General features: G+C 36.0%; 1 protein-coding gene across 2 annotated transcripts in view; it reads right to left on the minus strand.

The window, feature by feature from the left end:
* The window catches only part of LOC136718899 (collagen alpha-1(XIX) chain), an 88,933-nt gene extending 78,828 nt beyond the window's left edge, over positions 1–10,105 (minus strand). For both annotated transcript variants that reach the window (XM_066696692.1, XM_066696693.1), the window contains exons 1-7: positions 10,007–10,105; positions 8,474–8,598; positions 5,799–5,870; positions 5,429–5,528; positions 1,529–1,652; positions 248–523; positions 21–101 (exon numbers count right to left, since the gene is read on the minus strand). In XM_066696692.1, the coding sequence (XP_066552789.1) occupies positions 21–101; positions 248–523; positions 1,529–1,652; positions 5,429–5,528; positions 5,799–5,870; positions 8,474–8,561 (741 nt within the window). In that variant the 5' untranslated portion in view covers positions 8,562–8,598; positions 10,007–10,105. The remainder of the gene's footprint in view (positions 1–20; positions 102–247; positions 524–1,528; positions 1,653–5,428; positions 5,529–5,798; positions 5,871–8,473; positions 8,599–10,006) is intronic.
* Between the last annotated feature and the right edge of the window lie 8,756 nt (positions 10,106–18,861).

The raw sequence follows: 18,861 nt of genomic DNA on the forward strand, positions 1-18,861 counted from the left end.
TATATATATTTTAATCTTACCTGGTTACCTGGTATCTCACAGCAGTTTTCCTGTTCTGCCATTTTTGGATCACAGTAGATTATTATTTGCTGAAGTTCAATCTGCAAGACATGGAACACATTTGCAAGAGCACATTCATGGATCATTTGTGACACTCAACTACTTTAATCCATAGCATAAACTTCAACACTAACCTTGATTCCCCCTCCACTCTCACACAAGGCACTGCACTTCTCCCGATACTCACATCAATCGGTCTGCCGTCCTCGATGCGAGTGGTGATGAGAGTTCTGCCTCCTGCATCGATTGCGTCCTTTTCGTCTGTCAGCCTCCTTTCAATGAGATTGCAGTCCATGTATAGGGAGATGATGCTGGACTGAACAGCGAGGCTCAGCTTGTGCCATTGACGATCGAAAAGAGGGTGAAGTTCTCGGCTCTTAAAGGTGTAATGGAGGGTGTTCTTCAGCAGACCCCTGGCGGTGAATTCCACCACTTTTTTGCCTCCGTCGATTACAAAAGACACCTGCAGGGAAACGTAAAATAATCAAACTCTGCAAAAGGTGTGACTTAAATATGGTGTTAAACTGTGCAAATTGATGCAGATTTCAATTTAAATTGTATAGATACCAATGATTTGGAAAAAGGTTAAGTCTGTCACTTGATAGACTACATCAACTGTCTTCGAGAACTTCGATAAATTAATGAATATCACACAGAAGGAAAGGGGTTAGACACAGGGAGAGTTATACTTCAAATCAGTTTCTTAAAGTGTTTTCTTATCAGTCTCATTTTTCCCAGTCGCTTTCAGGAGATCTGGTTATTGATTTCATATTAAGGGATTTAGGATTAAGATGCAATACCTAATTATATGCACTGGTAACCTTGGTCGTAAATCCACATTCTTGTATAGGAAATACATTAAGTGTACGAATGTGCAATTGTTTCTTGGTGCTTACCTATTTGAGTGAAAATTACAATTTTACGAGATGCTTTGGGCATTCCTACATGCACACAGCTATCTACATTTCATATGTTCATCACATCCTTCTACAGCACATCCAAATATATAGTGGAGCTTGAAATGAATGTATTAAAATCTAAAATTCAACCATATGCTTACATTACTACCGAGCTTAAGAATCAGAAAAAAAAAGATTGTTCCGTTCATATTCACTTCCTGTAATGGTCTTTTCAGCATTATTAACTGTGAAATATCCCAAAAGGTATCAGTCTGGGTTTTCTAAACGTTTTTGGTTAGTTATTGCAAAAGGAAATAGAAGTGCCCAGGTAGTGGAATGAATGGCTTTTGGAAACCAGTCTTTGCACCTGGCTTTTCAGAACTTGAAAAACGGAGGTCGCCAAAAAAATAAAATAAAATAAAAGCACTATAAACTGATTGGTAGGTCAATCTGGTTTGGCTGTACACAATGCTGTTACTTTTAGGCTATCTAAGCAATTACATTTCTAGATTGGGACACACACACACACACACACACACACACACACACACACAAATTCATGTTCAAACCTGTGTGCTTCCCCCATGATCCGAAATCTGCAAGAGATACCAGCGCTCCTTCTTTGTAGTCTTTCTTAGTCTGAATGTGGCCACAAGGGCAAATTCTGCAGGGAGACCATTTGGAAACACCAACCTGAAGATAAGAAAAAACACTCTTACCGAAAACACATCTACAGTTATAACTGAAAAAGAACATTTTAGCAAATGCAAAAAGGATATTTTAATACAAAATATGAAAGGTCGGTCGTGATTAATTCAGCCTGTCTAGACTTGTTTGGCATCCACTTGTCATGTAAAATTGAAACCAAATTTGTATCGATCCAATTCGTGGAATTATTCAAGTCTGATACATCCATTACACATACGGTGCATGACTTACTCAGAACCGCGGGGCTTAATTTAAGAGTCAGCCAAAAGAAGGACAAGATAGACGACATGCAAAATACAGCCTTACAAGTCTAACCACCAATCATAAACCAACATCCCTCCGCCTCGTATTTTACATCGAGACCCACATTAAATCAAAACTTCATCACAGCTGCCAACCGCACTCTTCAAACCCAGTTTTGAGACAAAAAATAAATAAATTGACCACCAGCAGCAGCTGCAGTAGTTCAACAGCAGGAATGATTGCTTTGCAAATTTGCACATTTGCCGATTATTCAGCAAGCACCACATTAATCAAATAAATAAATTGTTGAAAAAAAAGCTAATAAAAAGAACACAGAGAACAAAATGTAAAGTTCACTGTGAACACCCACTCAAAGTGCCGGGTTTATCAGCAACTGCATAGTGGGAGGCTTACCTCGGGAAATTAGTTTCTGCAACGTTAATAGATCATATTCTATCGTTTCACAGCTTTATTCTTTGCACGCCGTGACCCTTTAATTCACTCTGCCCAGTGGAGCTGGAGAATTATTAAAATGATATATACACCAGGTTGAGCCAATTGGGAGATCAAATGCTTTTGTGGGGGGAAAGATACACATGAAGGAATAAATGCCTATGGAGAGGGGGTTCATAGCAAATTAGAAATGCAGCCAAAAAGGAAAACAGTGGCCAGGCGAGTCTGGGGAGCTGGAGATGTTTTGCTTCTTTGAAAATATACATTTAACAACAATGTAAATTTAACATAAAATAAAAGTAGGCTTTGTAATGGTTTATGAATTTCAAAAAGTTTACATCTTGTCACCTTTATTTTCGGAGCAGGGTTAGCAAATTTATATTTTATATTTTATATATATATATATATATATATATATATATATATATATATATGTATGTATGACATTATATCAAATTTTGGAAAGAATAATTTAAATTATTAGAAGGTTTACAAAATGGGCACTTGGGCATCTAAGACTTGAGATTCAAATACCTTTGGCTACTGCTTTGATTCCCTTATGGAGAATGAGTCCACAGCGGGCGTCTGTTTTGACAGTTTGGGGGCAAATGGTGAAAGGGGTCAGGACCTACAGTTAAGCAGCCGTCTAAGCCCAGAGAATTAAGACACTACATGTCTCACTTATCAGCAGGCTAACTGCCACCCTCTATACGACAGTGCCTGAAATTGTACCTTTTGTAATCCTTGTATCACATCAACATATTTCAACCTTGCATGCAACCTTAGTCTGCACCTTAAAACCTCAGTGTAGGATGTCATGAAAACAGACCTTAATGGACAACATAAAAGGAGAGAGTTGTGTTACTAATTGTGACTTGTGCGTTTAATTGGCTTACTCTGTCTTGTATTGCGTCTAGTGAAATAAAACACTTTTAAATTGACAAGCTACCCATTACAAATCCTGTAATTAGAGCCAGTTTCTGTCTGTAAATACGTGACATTAAATATTTTGAAGAGAATTGCCTAATTTCCAGAAAATACACTGCAAGCATGAAAATTTAAAAGCAATGTTAAAATAGATTTTTTAAATAGTACTTGGCAGCTCACGTATACGTAAACTTTTGAACGCAAGGACTTTAGTGTGCAGTGTGTTCGGTGTCAATGCACTCACGGATGTCTACAAAACCTTGGGCCCATTTCAGATGAGTGACATAATACTTCCAGTCATTAGACAACAAGCATGTCAAACTATGCTAATGGATAAAAAAGAAGGCATAGTGTGTTTCCCCCTATTAAAAAACTGCTGAACCCAAAGTAAATATATATTTCAACAGATGACAACGTGAAATTTAGGGGCGGAAAATATCTATTTTAAATACCAGGAACTGAGATAATCCTTCATCTCTTAAAAAGCAAGCTTCAAGACAGTGGAGACTGCCATATCCTAGTACACGTATCAATGGGGTCTTGGCTAGCTGAACATTATCCAGCCTGAGAAAGATGATATTCGCCGCATTTCCTGAGAGGAAAGTGAGAGATGTTTTGAGTTTGTGGCAGGGCTCCTTTCGCAGCTGACATGCACCATCACCTGTCAAGGCTCACAAATAATCCTGAGATTGGAGATGAGGCTGAGTTCATCTCCACAATCCAATCCCCTGGCAGGTGACCATGCACGGCATACTAAAATCGCCTAGGTCTTGCAATGTAAGCCTCTTCGGATCATTGAAGATGATACACGATTGGGACTTGTCGTTTATGGAAAACAGATCACAAATTACCTGATCTGGTAACTTGTTAGAGATCACCCTGACAGACCTTCATGTTAACAGTTGCATAACATTCTAAATATAACATCCCTTTCAAGCATGTGAAAAGATGAAGGACGTCTTTTTCACATGGGCGGCCTTATTATCTCCTGGTGGAGATATCAATTGATAGAGGGCATAGGACTGCATGCCAATGGAAAGATAGAACAGATGTATCACAAATCTTACACTGAATCCTACAAAAAAATGTTGATGTCATAATGGCACTGAAATTATTACCACATGTCCTTGAGTGAATACTGTGCTAATAGGGGTTATATTTTTATAACCCAATGTAGAAAAAAAAACTTTTTAAAGTTGTTAGTTAATTATTAGAATGGAAATGACATCCAATGACTCCTCCAATCACTTATAGTAAAAAAAATGTACCTAATTCATCTAATTGAATCTTATCTAGCTCGACTGTAAAGAAAATTACAAGTCCACATTGTTGAAAATATAAGCTTTATAATACAATTTTCAGTTTAATTTTAGAAAACACAGCAGAATTAGCAAATGGGAATATTAATCTGCATCCAATGAACACAGGAGAAAGCCTGGCAATTAATCCCATTTATAAGGCTATTCTCTCCAGATTTATTCATTAAAAATAAACGCCCTGTAGCTACCACATTCACCATTGGGAAGAACTCATCCACATCTGCTTAATTTACCATCTCCAGGTTATTAAAAGTGTCACAAAGGTCAGCTCAGATGTTCTCCACGTTATATAGGAAATGCAAATAGAATTGACATGGAGTGCTTACGCTATCTGGGTCACCGCATGCCAGTCTACTTGGATCCCAGTTAAGTTCTGTCATTTTCTTCCGGATATCAATGAACTGAGGGAAAACTTATACCCTGAGAAAATATTGGTTTGCAGCACGGATACCAGATACGAATTTGGCACACTGCCCAAACTTAGTCAGTCAGTCTCTGTTTATATATTGGTTTTTAATTTTACTTTTAAGATAATTATTTCATTGTTGAATCACAAACCTGCCTATAAATGTTGTATTGCATCTTTAATTGGCTTATGCATAACTTGATCAATAATTTATTCCCAATTAACAACTAAAATGATGGGGCCTATATTTGTATACTTTTTCAGCACCTTCACTTATATCTTTTTTTACTTTTTATTTGTTGTAAGAAGTACAGATTGACTGTTATACAGAGTCATTTCATAATTAAAGCAACTTGGCCTGATGCAGACTTCACTTTTCCATAGATCTGAATCCACAAATCCAATACACTTACTGTGTTTGCTTAATAAGTGGTGTGCCTCCAAGTCTAAAAGATGCTTTTTCCTCCGTGACCGTCCCCTTATGGAGTAAAAACTTTTCTGTTAGATCAAACCCTGGAAAAGAAGAGAATGGTTAGCAGAAATCAAACAGCAAATGCTTCTCTGTAGCTCAGAATAATTAAATGATTGCATTAATGTAGAAACTCCAGAATCCCCAAATATTTGGATTTTCTACATTTGCCCAATAATTGTTTTTGTACATTCACATTTCCTAACTTGTAAAGATATTCCACAAAGTGTCTATCTAATGAAGGGCAATATATGTGAATCTCAGAAATCAAATATAGTGCATTGCTATTTTGAACACATCATTACAAAGCTTACCTGTGACATGAGGAGGTTTCTGGTTTTGTAAAAAATGGTTTTCTTCTATTCTTAAGGTTGGACAGGAATTATCTAAAGAAAAGTATAAGTGCATTACAAAAACAAGAAATTACATCATAATAAATACATTTTAAACTTTTTATTTTCATTAAAATGACAGGCTCGTCTATTAAAGGGAGAAGGTTGTCATAAACAGTTATACCTGGTTGTCAAAACAGATATATACTAATTAATAAAACATATGGATTTAATTTGTGACTTCAAAAAACAAACTCCAAAGATCAAACCCTCCTTTTAATACTATATTTAATGACGAGTCATCTTTTTCCCCTCAAATAAGGATTTAAAAAAGTGTGTCCCTCCAGTCCAGTCATGTGCAACTCTATTGTACTTCCCCAACGTATTCCATTTCCTGTTTCGAGAAGGATATATTTAATCACAGAAATATACACATTCTGTGGTGGTTATTTTTTGTATAGTTGGAAGTAAATTAAGAAAAATATAAGAATATGCAAAGGATGCGGTCTACTCTTCCTCTAAACATTGGAAGTGTGGCCAAAATGAATCACCTGATCATTAGTCCGCACCTAGTGCACAGTTCAGAGCAGAGATCTCCACCTGTACTCTTTGAACTACCATGAAGATAGAACTGTAGTAACACAAACCGATGATCTCTCTCTGATCTAGTTCTCTCTCGTCTATGAATTCCAAAGCACGTTGACTTCCTTGAGAAATGTCTTATTATCGCAGCTCACAAGCAACGAGGACTGGTCTGATGTCAACTATTTATTATTTTACGCATTTTTTGTGAATCACTTTGAAAACACACAGACACCGAACAATCTACAATAATCACACATTACTTCCCACATCATATCTGCTAAATAAGCAGGCACTACAGCTCACATCAGCAAATGTGCTTTAGCTAATTGCACTGTGCTCTTTTCTTTAACACGGTTACATTTCATGAAAATATTGATAGTTGTCCACTCACCTCAATATGCAAAGACCTATATGAGTGGCGCTTTAGTAAATTATTTGAAAATACTGTATATTTGCAGAAATCTCCCTGCAGATAAATCAATACCTATACAATTTCCCTTACCTAACCCATTCATAATCTACCCTGCACTGGTAAGGAAACACTTAGCAAATCAAGTGAAATAATATAATTCAATAATCTTAATTAAAATATATGCTATCCTGCTCGGAGGTCACCCCAAGTTTCCTGGGCACAGAGTAAAAATATTAAATTACTTGCTATTAATTATAGTCATCTTCCATGGTTACTTACATGGACAGTAGGAATTTAAACAAAATATTTTTTCTAAACAATTTCATGAAGTCACTATTCATCCACTAAACATGTTAAAATCATATTAAGATAACTCTTGGAACAGGAAGCTTGAGTAAAACACTTTAGGGTCTGGCCAGCCACAGATTGCTTTCCTACTAAATTGTGTCTACATTTAGAATGGCAATAATACTGCATGTAGTTCCCCTAAAAGCAATACATTTATATGCATTTTCTATTTTCTTAAATTTCTCATTTGAATATCTGACTATGTGTTTCCAGTACACTATTATTTATTACTTCGCTTAAATGCCACAAGTGTTTCCAGATTTAGTTTTTCCCGATTAAATATGAATGGGACATTCTTTCACTGATGCATTTACAGCAAAATATCATTTATATTTCAGATACAGAGGAACTTAAAAAGACCTTTCCTTGTTTCAAAAATAATTCACTCGGATAAAACTCACCAGCATTGCAATTTAAAATGTATAAGCTTGGATTAAAACAATCCATTCCGGTTATAGTCATTAACGGGTAATGGTGTGTTAGAAAGAACTGAAGTGAATGAAATAGAGTGAATCTGAAATGATTGGATCTTAATATTACCATGCATATCTTAAAAGGTGAACCGTTTAAAGGTTACGACTGAGACAGGTATCTTATCATAACCTCCTGACACTTGGCTTTCAATTTGTGCACTATGTTCATTGATACACCACAATATTCAACTTGTATCCCAGAGGAATACATATTGCAATCCCTGCATTCTTCTTTCAATCAACCAACAGGAAGAATTCAGAGCATACTCAATCCCACAGGTCAGGGGTATGTGCTCCGTCAATCTCTGTAATTAATTAATCGACGTCCTGGGATTTTAAACAAGAAGGGGAAAACCGAGTTAATTAGTAGTGCTGAAAAAACGGAAGCATGTGTTTAAAAAGTGTGAGGAGGTACCATGCAGAACTCTGACCCCTCGCGTGGCGTGTCTGTGCCAAACTTGGTAACTTGAGCAAGAACAAATTGCTGAAATACTTCGGAGACCAAATAGGTGTTGTATCTTTGATCACTAGCCATCGTGTTACCTTATGCTAAGTTGTCAATATTTTCCTCAGTGCCTAATGGAGATAAACATAAATATGAAAACATGAACATCCTCGCAACATTTTCAGAGATAGGCTATTACTATATGCATTAAATCTGATAGTCATTTACCTAAATTGTACTTTGTAAAAGCAAATGTCTGGCTTCTAAGGATCTAGGCAGTAACTTTAAAAAACAGTAATTACTGCTTTCTTTTTATAGCTTACACACCTCTGGGAAATGTATACCACTTAAAATGCGCTTATAACTTCTGCTGACTAACAGGGAGCATATTTACCTGTCCTTTCACTGATAGCCATGCCACAAGCACGATGAATAGTGTTTACAATCCAGAACAAAACTGTCCATTTCAACAAGAGATGCATTTCTTCTCTGATGCATGTGAATGGGCTTCTTGTAAATCTGTAATAAGGAAAGTGTCATTGTTATGCATTTATTCATTACAACTAAATACTGTAGCCTGTGCCAAGTGGCATGTTACTTACCCAGTCTGTTCTAAAAGTGGTTGGTCATCAGTGGCACCGACCTACTCAGCTCTATAGCTCATTGAGGGATGAGTAATTTTGCATTGGACAAAGCTGCTGTGTGATAAGCAAGGCATGTGACACACAACGGTATTATATTTTAAAGCAGACTGACAGTTGTGGCATGTGAAGCACGCACAGAAAAGTTTTAAATAAGAAGTTGCGTTTTATATTTCGCCTGTGAGACGGAATCATCACCTTTACAGCATGTCTGTACATACAAGCTCAAACGACAACCGGTAACATGTGCATTCATACATACATGCATGATGATTACATGAAGTCCTCACTGGGCGCAATAAAATATAGTTTCCCCTTTATCTGTTGCCGTTGTAGAGGGAGGTTGTTGACCTGCCTTCTGCACTTGAACTTGAAACAGGAGCTTGGCTGTGATCTAATCTGTCTCGGATCCTCAGTGTGAACCTGATCCCATTAATAAATAGTGATTAGAGGATCACGTGGTCCTTAGCCTCCCAAGATGGCATGGCACTGGAAAGCAGCCAAAAAATGTTAAAAACGTGTCTCTCACCCAATGCCAGCCAAGGATACGTTTCCTTTTCCCCTTTGGCTAATTATTCAGTGGTGGGAGAGCAGCAGCATAAAACAACATATATATATATATATATATATTTATAATCATTCTATGGCTTTAACATAAACGGTTACATTTAAGTTAAAAAGTGCAAGTGTGTATCTGCTGTCGGTCCACCAAAAGTTGAGTGATTTGCTAAAGCTATGCAATTATTCCACACAAGCCGTGCCAGTTAGCAAGACCATCCAAACTTCCAGTGTTCGTTTTGAAAATTATACATGTGCAAATGATGCATATCCACATGCACCTCTGCTCTGGTGTTTGTTTCATTATTATCTACTTGTAAAGATGTATTGCAAACAGCTTTTTCTTTATTCCCATGCAGGGCAAAACAATTTAAACCCCCCTCCAGCAGCCGCTCAGAGTTACAGTGCAAGATCAGGTTTTTCCCGGAGATCAATGTTCATAAATCAAGATCACTGGCAACTCTGGATTGCATGAGAAGTAATTAAGACACATCCTTAAGGAAATATTAACACTAGTGCCAAGACGCAAAGTATATTTTTCCTTGAGCTACACTGTATAAACAACACACAATCAGCAATACGCTTTGTATACTATTTGATTTGATGATTTCAACCAAACAAACAAACCAAACCAAATTCAAAAGAAAATGCCCCAAGTATTCCTCAATCAATACAGGTTATAGTGACCACAGATGCAGCTTGCAAATACAAAACCCCAAAGTACTTACATTTTCGGCGGAAGTTTTCACCCAAGGAAAAAAAACAAATCCTACAAGAAGCGTGCACACATGTTTAGCAGTCAGCTGCGATTGCAAACTCCACTGCAAATAAAAAAAAAGTGAGAATGGGATCTCTTGCTGGATCCCTGTCCTTATTAGTCACAGTGGCTGACCCTCCCACTCACTCATTACTAAAATACACTAGATAGGACAGCCACCAGCACAGGCATTGAAAAATTAAAGGTGTACCCTTCCTCTAAGCAGTTCAATAACCCAGGAAGAGTATGATATGTAAGGAAGACCAGAGTGCATAACCTAAACTGGGTTCTGTGAGCATCCTTGGTTGCAGGTACCGTTTACATGTGTAACCTGAGTAGTATATGTTGGCTACATATATGCGCATTTATTGAAACGTTTGTACGCTATGTGAAAGATATTGCAATTGTATTTGTTATTTGTTGTTTGTTTCAATAACACTATAAGATACAATTATTAGAACGTCTGAGATATATTGTAACAAAAAAACAATTCAATATCATGAAACATTATAGGGTGATAGTTATGCTTTTTGTGATTAATCTAATTTTAATTTAAAAACAGTGGCATAATCTTAAAGAAAATATTAAGAAATTACATTCTCAAATTACTATTTATACACTTGAACTGGTTTAGCCTGAAATTGAAGAGACTGTGCTCTTTAAAGTTACACTATAAAAAAAAAGGAAATTTTAATACCAGTCTCCTGATAATCAGAAAGTGCATCACTGAATTGAATGATTACTTTAATAAATGTCTAGGTTGATAACCCCACATGTAAACACACACATGAAGAGCTAAGAAAGTGTGCTTTAAAAAATCTTCAGGAAAACTGATTCAGATCAGTTCAAATAACAATGGCACACTCACACTTGGGGCTTATCAAGCTAATCATACCATTGGCGCAGGTGGATAATGTAGTCCATCTATAAGATTATTTGTTTTGCAAGCAAAACATTACATTTAGCTTTATATTCTAGTACATTTCAATTTCATTTATTGAACTGTTACAGGCTATAATTAAGATTATTATTATTATTTTAAGAAAAGGGTCACAAAAATGGTCAGTGTGCCATAAATTAGGGTACAGAATGGAGCTGATGGGAACTTAGTTCAGTGTTATTTTATGGATTCTTTTCAGATCCATTAAAATCGAATTAATTAATTTGCTAATACTTGATAGGACTGTACACAAAATAATCATTTGCATCAGGCATTCACTTAATTGTCCCAGGAATGTATCTGAATGGCGTTACACAATCCTAAATACCTCTGATGCTATTTCCCATATGCTCCTAAATTAGGGGTTACTCTTGAAAGCAATCTAGATCCTACTGGATTTTAGGATTTAACACAGCTGTAGTTTAGATTCATTACACCAGAACTTGTTCACAAGCTTAAGAGCTTTTTCACAAAATTGAAAAATGATCTCAGCATCTTGTGAAATGTGGCTTCATTAACATGCGTCTAAGTGCCAGGTGGTACATGCTTGGCACTGGGCTGAATGGACAAACAAGTTGAATGCAAAGAAAAGGCTCTATTAAAAGTATATTGTCTTCATTTTACACAAGTCAATTGCCAAGGCCCAGATTAAATCAAGACTCTGACCCACATGGCAAACATAAATTATAGATCCATCACTTAATTGCATTTTTTAAAAATTTGTCTTTGTTAAAGTCAAAGTTTTAATTAAATGTAGGGACTGTAGAGTTATTTATGTTAGTTTGCTTTGTTTTTAAGAACAGCATAAACCTTTTAAGATGGCAGCAGCACCATTTTCTGTAGAAATTCATGATTACAATGATGATGATTACTACTACTACTACACATAATGCTTTAGGCTAATTCATGTTTAATGCTCTTTTCAAGCACTCAAACCATTGAGCATAAAAAAACAGAGGGAGAAGGGAAAGGGATGTTGTTTTTCAGATTTCACTGGGAATACAAACATCCAGGAGCAAGTCAGATTGTTTTACCTGTAAAATGAATGCTTAACCTACACTTTTCAAAAGCCTTGCATATCCAATTTTGATTCTGATGTGGACGTTCAACATTTTTTACTGTCATTATCAATCATGGATTAATCAATCAAATAATCCATTATTGAAAATGCGTGACTCATAATATAGTAGTATGCAGGGGGAACCTAACATAAAATATTCTGCTTGAGATCAAGATAAATTAAAATAATGAACTTGATAGATTCTTCAGTATTACGTGTATAATTGTAAACCGAACGCTACCTTGAAAATAAATGTCTTCTAAATATATTCTTTGTATAATTTGAGTAAGATTTCCAGGTAATCCCATCATGTTGACCCCAAGCATTAATGTGGTATTCAAATGCTAACTTTGCGTTATAGATCAAGTGGCTAAACTTAATTATTTAATCTTGTGAGGGAATTGAAATTGTTTGGCTGTATATGACCAAAGACATTTTTTATTACTTAGAGCATATAATAGAAAGAATATTTTCTGCTAGATTGAACTATACAAAAATGAAGAATGTTAATGTTTTTTTCTAATATACTCGATGCATGAATACATTTAATAAAGTACCGTAAACAATCTTAAGTGAAGATGGCTAAACAGCTAAATTTATTCTCAGTGGGTAAAAGAGTACTCCGCAGATGGTTATTGAATATAACAGTAATTTAAATGTACACAGAGAAAACAAGAAGTAATGTTGGTGGAAGATTTTTGCTTATGGCAGGACTTGCATTGTTCTTAAGTACTATGATTTATTAAGAACCTGGCAATTTAGCCTTTCTACCTTTCTATTTAGACCAAATGAAGAGATTCAAATTAAAATGTTTCTAATTTATATAAGCTTTAATTGTGTTTAAAGATAATTTTCTTTAGTTATTAGGACTTGTTTTGAGTTGTGCAGTGAGATGACCTGCCGAGTCATGGCTGATTTTATCACCCTGGTTTCCATGAGCACAACAGGAAGTCCAAGCCTCCCTCATAGTGTCAGGTTAAAACACACAACTTCTGATGAGCCAACTATTGACCCTTTTAATGCTAAATTGTAATTACTGTCAAAACTTTTTTGATTTAGAGAGTCACAAGGTTTGGAGACAAAGGAAATCGTTTTTTGTGATGGTTATTGCTTTGAGCAGTTACATTTGTTCCACAATGATTACCAAAAATGTGGTAAAAATCCTGGTTGACTTGATAAATTCCATCATGCTGTGTGAATGACCAACAAATGTACAGAAAATAAATTAATGTGTGTGTGTGTGTGTGTGTGTGTGTTTGTGTTCTTCATGTTGTAACATTTGCCTGGCTCTAGGTTGCTTGTCGTGTCTGGTTTTGAACTTGGTCCAGGTCAGTGGTCTTTGGAAAATGAGCTGGAATCCGTTTGGAGCTCCCTGATCGTTCTGGCTTCAGGAGTGCCGCCCTCGCGCTGACCTTTCAGTCACTCATTACTGACAGTCAGATGGAGGAGTAGGCATCTTAAAAGGGAGAACAGAGGTCTTTCTCTGTATAGCAACTATGAATCAACTTGACTTCCGGATTTAGATTCTCCTTTCAATAAAATGTCAAAAGGGACAGGCTGTAGATTGTCAGTTTGTGCGTAATCCTCAATCATAATTAAAATTGGTATTGAATGGCACCAGAATAAAGATTTTTTTGGCTCAGCTGAATAAAGTTTACTTCAGAACAGTGAACCAGGAAAAAATGCCTTAGTTGAGAGTTTCGATTACTGTAGTTGCATGATATGTGATCTTCACATTTGTGGTTTGCGGAGATGGAGATGACTAGGAACCTTCAATGCTGGTCCTGATGAATCACAGTCCTGGAGATATACTTAACAATAAACAGCACTTTAAGCACAAATGTCAGTACAGCATTCAGGGCTCAGACTGAGCAAAAACCAAAAGAGACTGTGGCACTCCAATACCAAATTGTTAAAATGTTACAGGCCCCTGCATTAGACTCAACTTGTCTCGGAGTTATCATGGTTTCCCCTCCACACAAGTTCTTATCTACTTAATTCAACTAATTATTGGTTTAACGCTACTAAATTACAATCTTCCCAAGTTCTTCAGGTGTTGACAATATCCAGAGACTTGACTACAGTTCTGGGCACCCATACCCTTTTACAAAGAAGAGAAACTGCAGCACTTGGGATCTGCATGAGCTTCTGGTTTTCTGCTCAGCTCTTAATGACTTTAATGAGCTAATTATTTAAATATTAATTCAAGTCACTTGTTTCATTCAGGTCTTAATTAGGTGCTGATTGGAAAGGTACCTCTTAATCCCAAAGAAATCCTGCCTTTGTGGGCGGGAGTTGTCCATCCCTGTCTTTTACCCTATTCAAATATTTCCATTTAACATTTATAAACACATAAAAATGTAAGTGAAGCTTTGTGAAATGTCACATGAAACTTACTTATAATGCTCTACCATAGTATTATATTTGCTTGTCACAGGCCATGCATGGCTGTGATTAATTTACCAGCTGTACACCAGGACCTCTGCGAAATGCATTATTAAATGAGAAACACGAAAGTAATAAACAATGTTAAGGTCAGGGTTATCTATATATTACACTAATTAGATATCCACTTTTGGCAGAGATTTCTCTGACCTTCAAACCAGACTAAAAAGTTGGTACATGTTTCCCGAATGCAGAAAGGTTCTGCAGTCGTTATCGCACAGCCAAGATAATTCTTTTAATTGGCTAAATTCATTCATATACTGCTCCGCAAATAGACATAATGCGGCAAAATCTGAGAACTGATGCAGAAGAACAATGCGTCATAAATTATTAATTAGAGGTAAGAGGTATACAATTAGTGTCCAGGATTCTATTAGCATTTTGGACAAGCAAGGAGACTTAAAGTGACGCAAGCCAACTGCCTGTCATCAATCAGCACCTTGGTTGGGTGGAACAGGTACACCGGCATATCCATCTCTGCAAAATGACATTAAATGAAAAGCTCGTCTCCCTGCTATTGGAAATCTGTAGTTCGATTTACTTCGGCGGTGGATTTCTTATAAATATTTGGGTGGCCAGTCAAGCGTATAAAGTGAACAACTGTATTCATGAAGATAAAGGAGACTACTTTACTTTCAATAATACCAGCAAGCAAAGGGGAAACATAGTGGACTAGCTGGAGCTTTACTGGCATTAAACTAGAGCTTTTACTATTTACGATCAGTTGTCAGCCTTTTTTTTCACTTCTCATGCTTCTTATCATTTAAAATTGTCCCCAAACAAACATTTCTGGAATGAAGAAAAGCTTAATGTTGTTTATTACAGTCACAACTGTCAGTTAGGAGTTTAATAATAGTTTAGTTATCTTTAAATCCTATCATGGTAGGCATAAGTAAAGTCGAACAGCCTATGTTAGTACTTTTCAATGGGGATCATAGATTTCTACTGAATAATCTAGGACACAATGCAGACATAGCTATTTCAACAATTAGAAGGTCATGCATGCACCAATGATGAAGACCTCAAAATGTATAAATATCTTGAAGCTACCAGGGAAATGCATTGCCAAGCACATGACAAAGGAAAATAAGCAAATGAGATCAAAACAAATTGAAATATATTCTTTAATGATATCACACTTAGTGGAACTGAAAGCCATTGTTACCAGCAATGGGGTATCACCATGAACAAACAAAACAAAGAAGCAGCTCCACTATTGAGGCAAACACCAGTTTCCAGTTTGACTGAATTAATTAACACAACAGAGAGATGAACAGAAACAACCGAGCCAGTGTCCTCCTGTGTATTCCATATTAATCTTGCATAAGGATAATTACTGTAGCGTAACCTGTGAGGGTCAACCAGGCACAGAGGCAGAGCTCCTAGTGACTACAGAACAGCCCCATCTAGTCGATACACGGATAACTACAACATCAGTGCTTTTTCAATGTTCAGAATACCAGTTCAGAAAAAGAAAGGAACTTTTTTTAGCACAGTGCACTAAAGGAAATTAGCTCAATGATTTAAAGCAATTGAGAGGCATCCGTTCAAATATAGTTTAATCTAAGAAGGGTTTTAAGAAGTTGGGTTAAAGAAAAAAGCCATTGTACAGTTGCGTATGATTATAAGTCGACTTTATTGATCACTTTGCCAGTATGTTTCAATTTATTTTAATATGGGTGAGACCCTGGATTATTATGTGTGAGCACCAGAAGACACACAAGGAGTTGTCCCCATTAATGCTGTTCTTTTGTTAGTTTAGTTATCGCTGCTAATTTACTAATCCTCGAGTGGTTTTCATTTCTGTGTAGCGGAAGTGTTTTCAGCATGCCAACTTTGCTTTCGTTTCCCATTGCTTACCATAGTGTATTTAATTGCTATAGCAACTGCTTGAATTTTAATCACCATCAGTTCCAACTAGGTAAGCTGATGCTGAGCATAAATGAAACACTAAGTCAGAGCCATAAAAAGGAAACCTTGTACAATTTAACTTGCCTTCCATCTGTTGTAATATTATGCTGCTATGAACATCTTAGTTCAGTAAACTCGCATCAGAATGATTTACATTGTATTTATCATTGATTGATTGATAAGGTCTGAAAACTGTTTGAAATATGCCTTTCATTACATTTGTTTAAATTTGATACTGTCAAAATTATTATAGCAAATTATATTTTTAACATTTAGTTTGGTTACAGAGGCTCGGCTACATCTGTGTCCAGCTGCTGTCCAGTATTTACTGAAATCAAGTTAAGTCGTATGAATTTGACAGTTGGAGTCTTTGACCTCGTTAAAACTGTAAACTTCACAATAACCGTGTTATTTTGCTCCAGTCTTGTTTGAAATCATCTCATAAATATTGTTTCCATGTAACAATTCCATGATGGAATAGCAATGAATCTATTTTAAGGTATTTTGTGCTGCTGTGTTTTACTCTCAAACCAACAACCTCATCAAATATATAGCAAACAACCGTAAGTGGCATCTGAAAATGTAAATTATTCAGAAAATGCATAAGGTGCCTTCAGAGAACAAGGATTTTACGTTTTTCTTTCATTAACTATTAATTTGAAAGTTTTGTACAAACCCCCAAAAAAAGGAAAAGTATACATTTAGAGACTATTTAGTGAGACATTCATACCAGCAGCTTTCAACAGTTTCTCAGCAGTTGTCCTTTGTGTCAGAGACAAAAATATGTCAGCTTAAGCTCCACAGCTACATTAATTCTATCTCTTATCATGTCACAGACATGACAGTGATGATAAAATGAATTAACTTATTAAAGCAGGCATATACACTCCATTGACATTCTACGAGTTTACAAATAATCTTCAATTCTGAGAACTTATTACAATAGTACAGTAATACCAGTGCAAGTAATCTAAAAAAAATGTAATTCAATCTATTTTGGTTTGCAGTATGAAGAGAATTTTTTTTTACCGATGAGTGATTTGACTGGCAGTAAAAAGTTGGAAAGTAAGCGTGATAAATTTGTAATGAGACTTAATGTGGTTTTTCAGTCGCTTAAAAGTGGATTATTTAAAAAAAAAATCAAAATATGCCAGTGGATGGGGAAAACCTGTTTATAAGTACACACCAAATGCAAACACGATTCACAAACTGCTTCAAAATGTTATCTGAAGGACATTTTAGTTTTGATTTATTTTTATATTTATTGCAACACAAAGTGTAACATTGAAATAAATTCCTCTAATTAATTTTCTTCCTGTGGTGAAATGGTATGCACAATGAAATACAAGCAAAGATGCATCCACTCAGTTTATCATAAACTTCCTAGCATCCAATCATGATCATAGTTTTTAATATTTGATCTGTCTATTCAGCAGTGACAGTATCATGGGCTGTTGATAGCAGTATTGCCTTATGCCTCATGTATAAACGTTCTGCATTACTTATTGACCTCCTCTAATTTCCTTAGATTGATTAATGCACTGTCATTTATTTCCTCAGACTTACCCACTATAGCGCCTATCCCTGTGTGAGGATAGGGTTCAGGGTAGCTGATATCAAGAAACCATTACAACACCAACTCAGACATTTCACTCTTATTGCACTTATATATCTTAATTTCTCCTTAATGTACTTGTCATGAAAGCAGACAGATTCTCAGTTTTTAATCTAGGATTTATCTGACTGTATCAAGTCAGGGCCTTGACGGCAGGAAATCATTCTGTGCCTTTACATTCACAGACACTCTGAATCTTTAAATGGAAGAGATATATTTGTGTTTGAACCAGTTTACACACACAGTATTTACTGTGTGTGTATAAATACAAGTTTAGAAATATAGGCTCCAATACGCGCCAATTTATCTTTTGCCTGAGCTAATTTCATATGCATTTGAGGAGCTGGCATTTAATGAAGGTTCTCTCAGCTAGAGTAATTGATCTACAGATGTAAGAGGAAGAAATATTGGTGATTAGAAGAGAGATTCAATAGCTCTTAAACTGTCACTCAGAAACGCAGCTTGGCAGTCAAGTACATGCTGACAGGATTTATCCTTTATATTGGATGAAAGTCACAGTTACTTTTGTAGTCTTGCAGACTAAAGTAAAAGAACCTTCAAATGCTTTATTATTCGGGAGGGCTGGTTGTGTATTTATGTAAATATATATACATACTTAAATACACAATATAGATACATAAATACACAATTAATATAGAACAATGCTCACTGGAAAATTGGAGTTGAACAGAAATGGTGAGGATGGTCAGCAATGTAAGTTTTGAGACCTCCAGGTGCTGCAGGCAGTTGTCATATCAAATAAGAGGGAGGGCACACTTTCTGAAACAATTAGTTAATATGCATTCTTGACTGTGTTCCTTTAGTTTTTTTTTTTTTTAATCTAATCTCTGTATC

The sequence above is a fragment of the Amia ocellicauda genome, chromosome 23 (genome assembly GCF_036373705.1).
Source record: "Amia ocellicauda isolate fAmiCal2 chromosome 23, fAmiCal2.hap1, whole genome shotgun sequence".
In the NCBI taxonomy this organism is placed as follows: domain Eukaryota; kingdom Metazoa; phylum Chordata; class Actinopteri; order Amiiformes; family Amiidae; genus Amia; species Amia ocellicauda.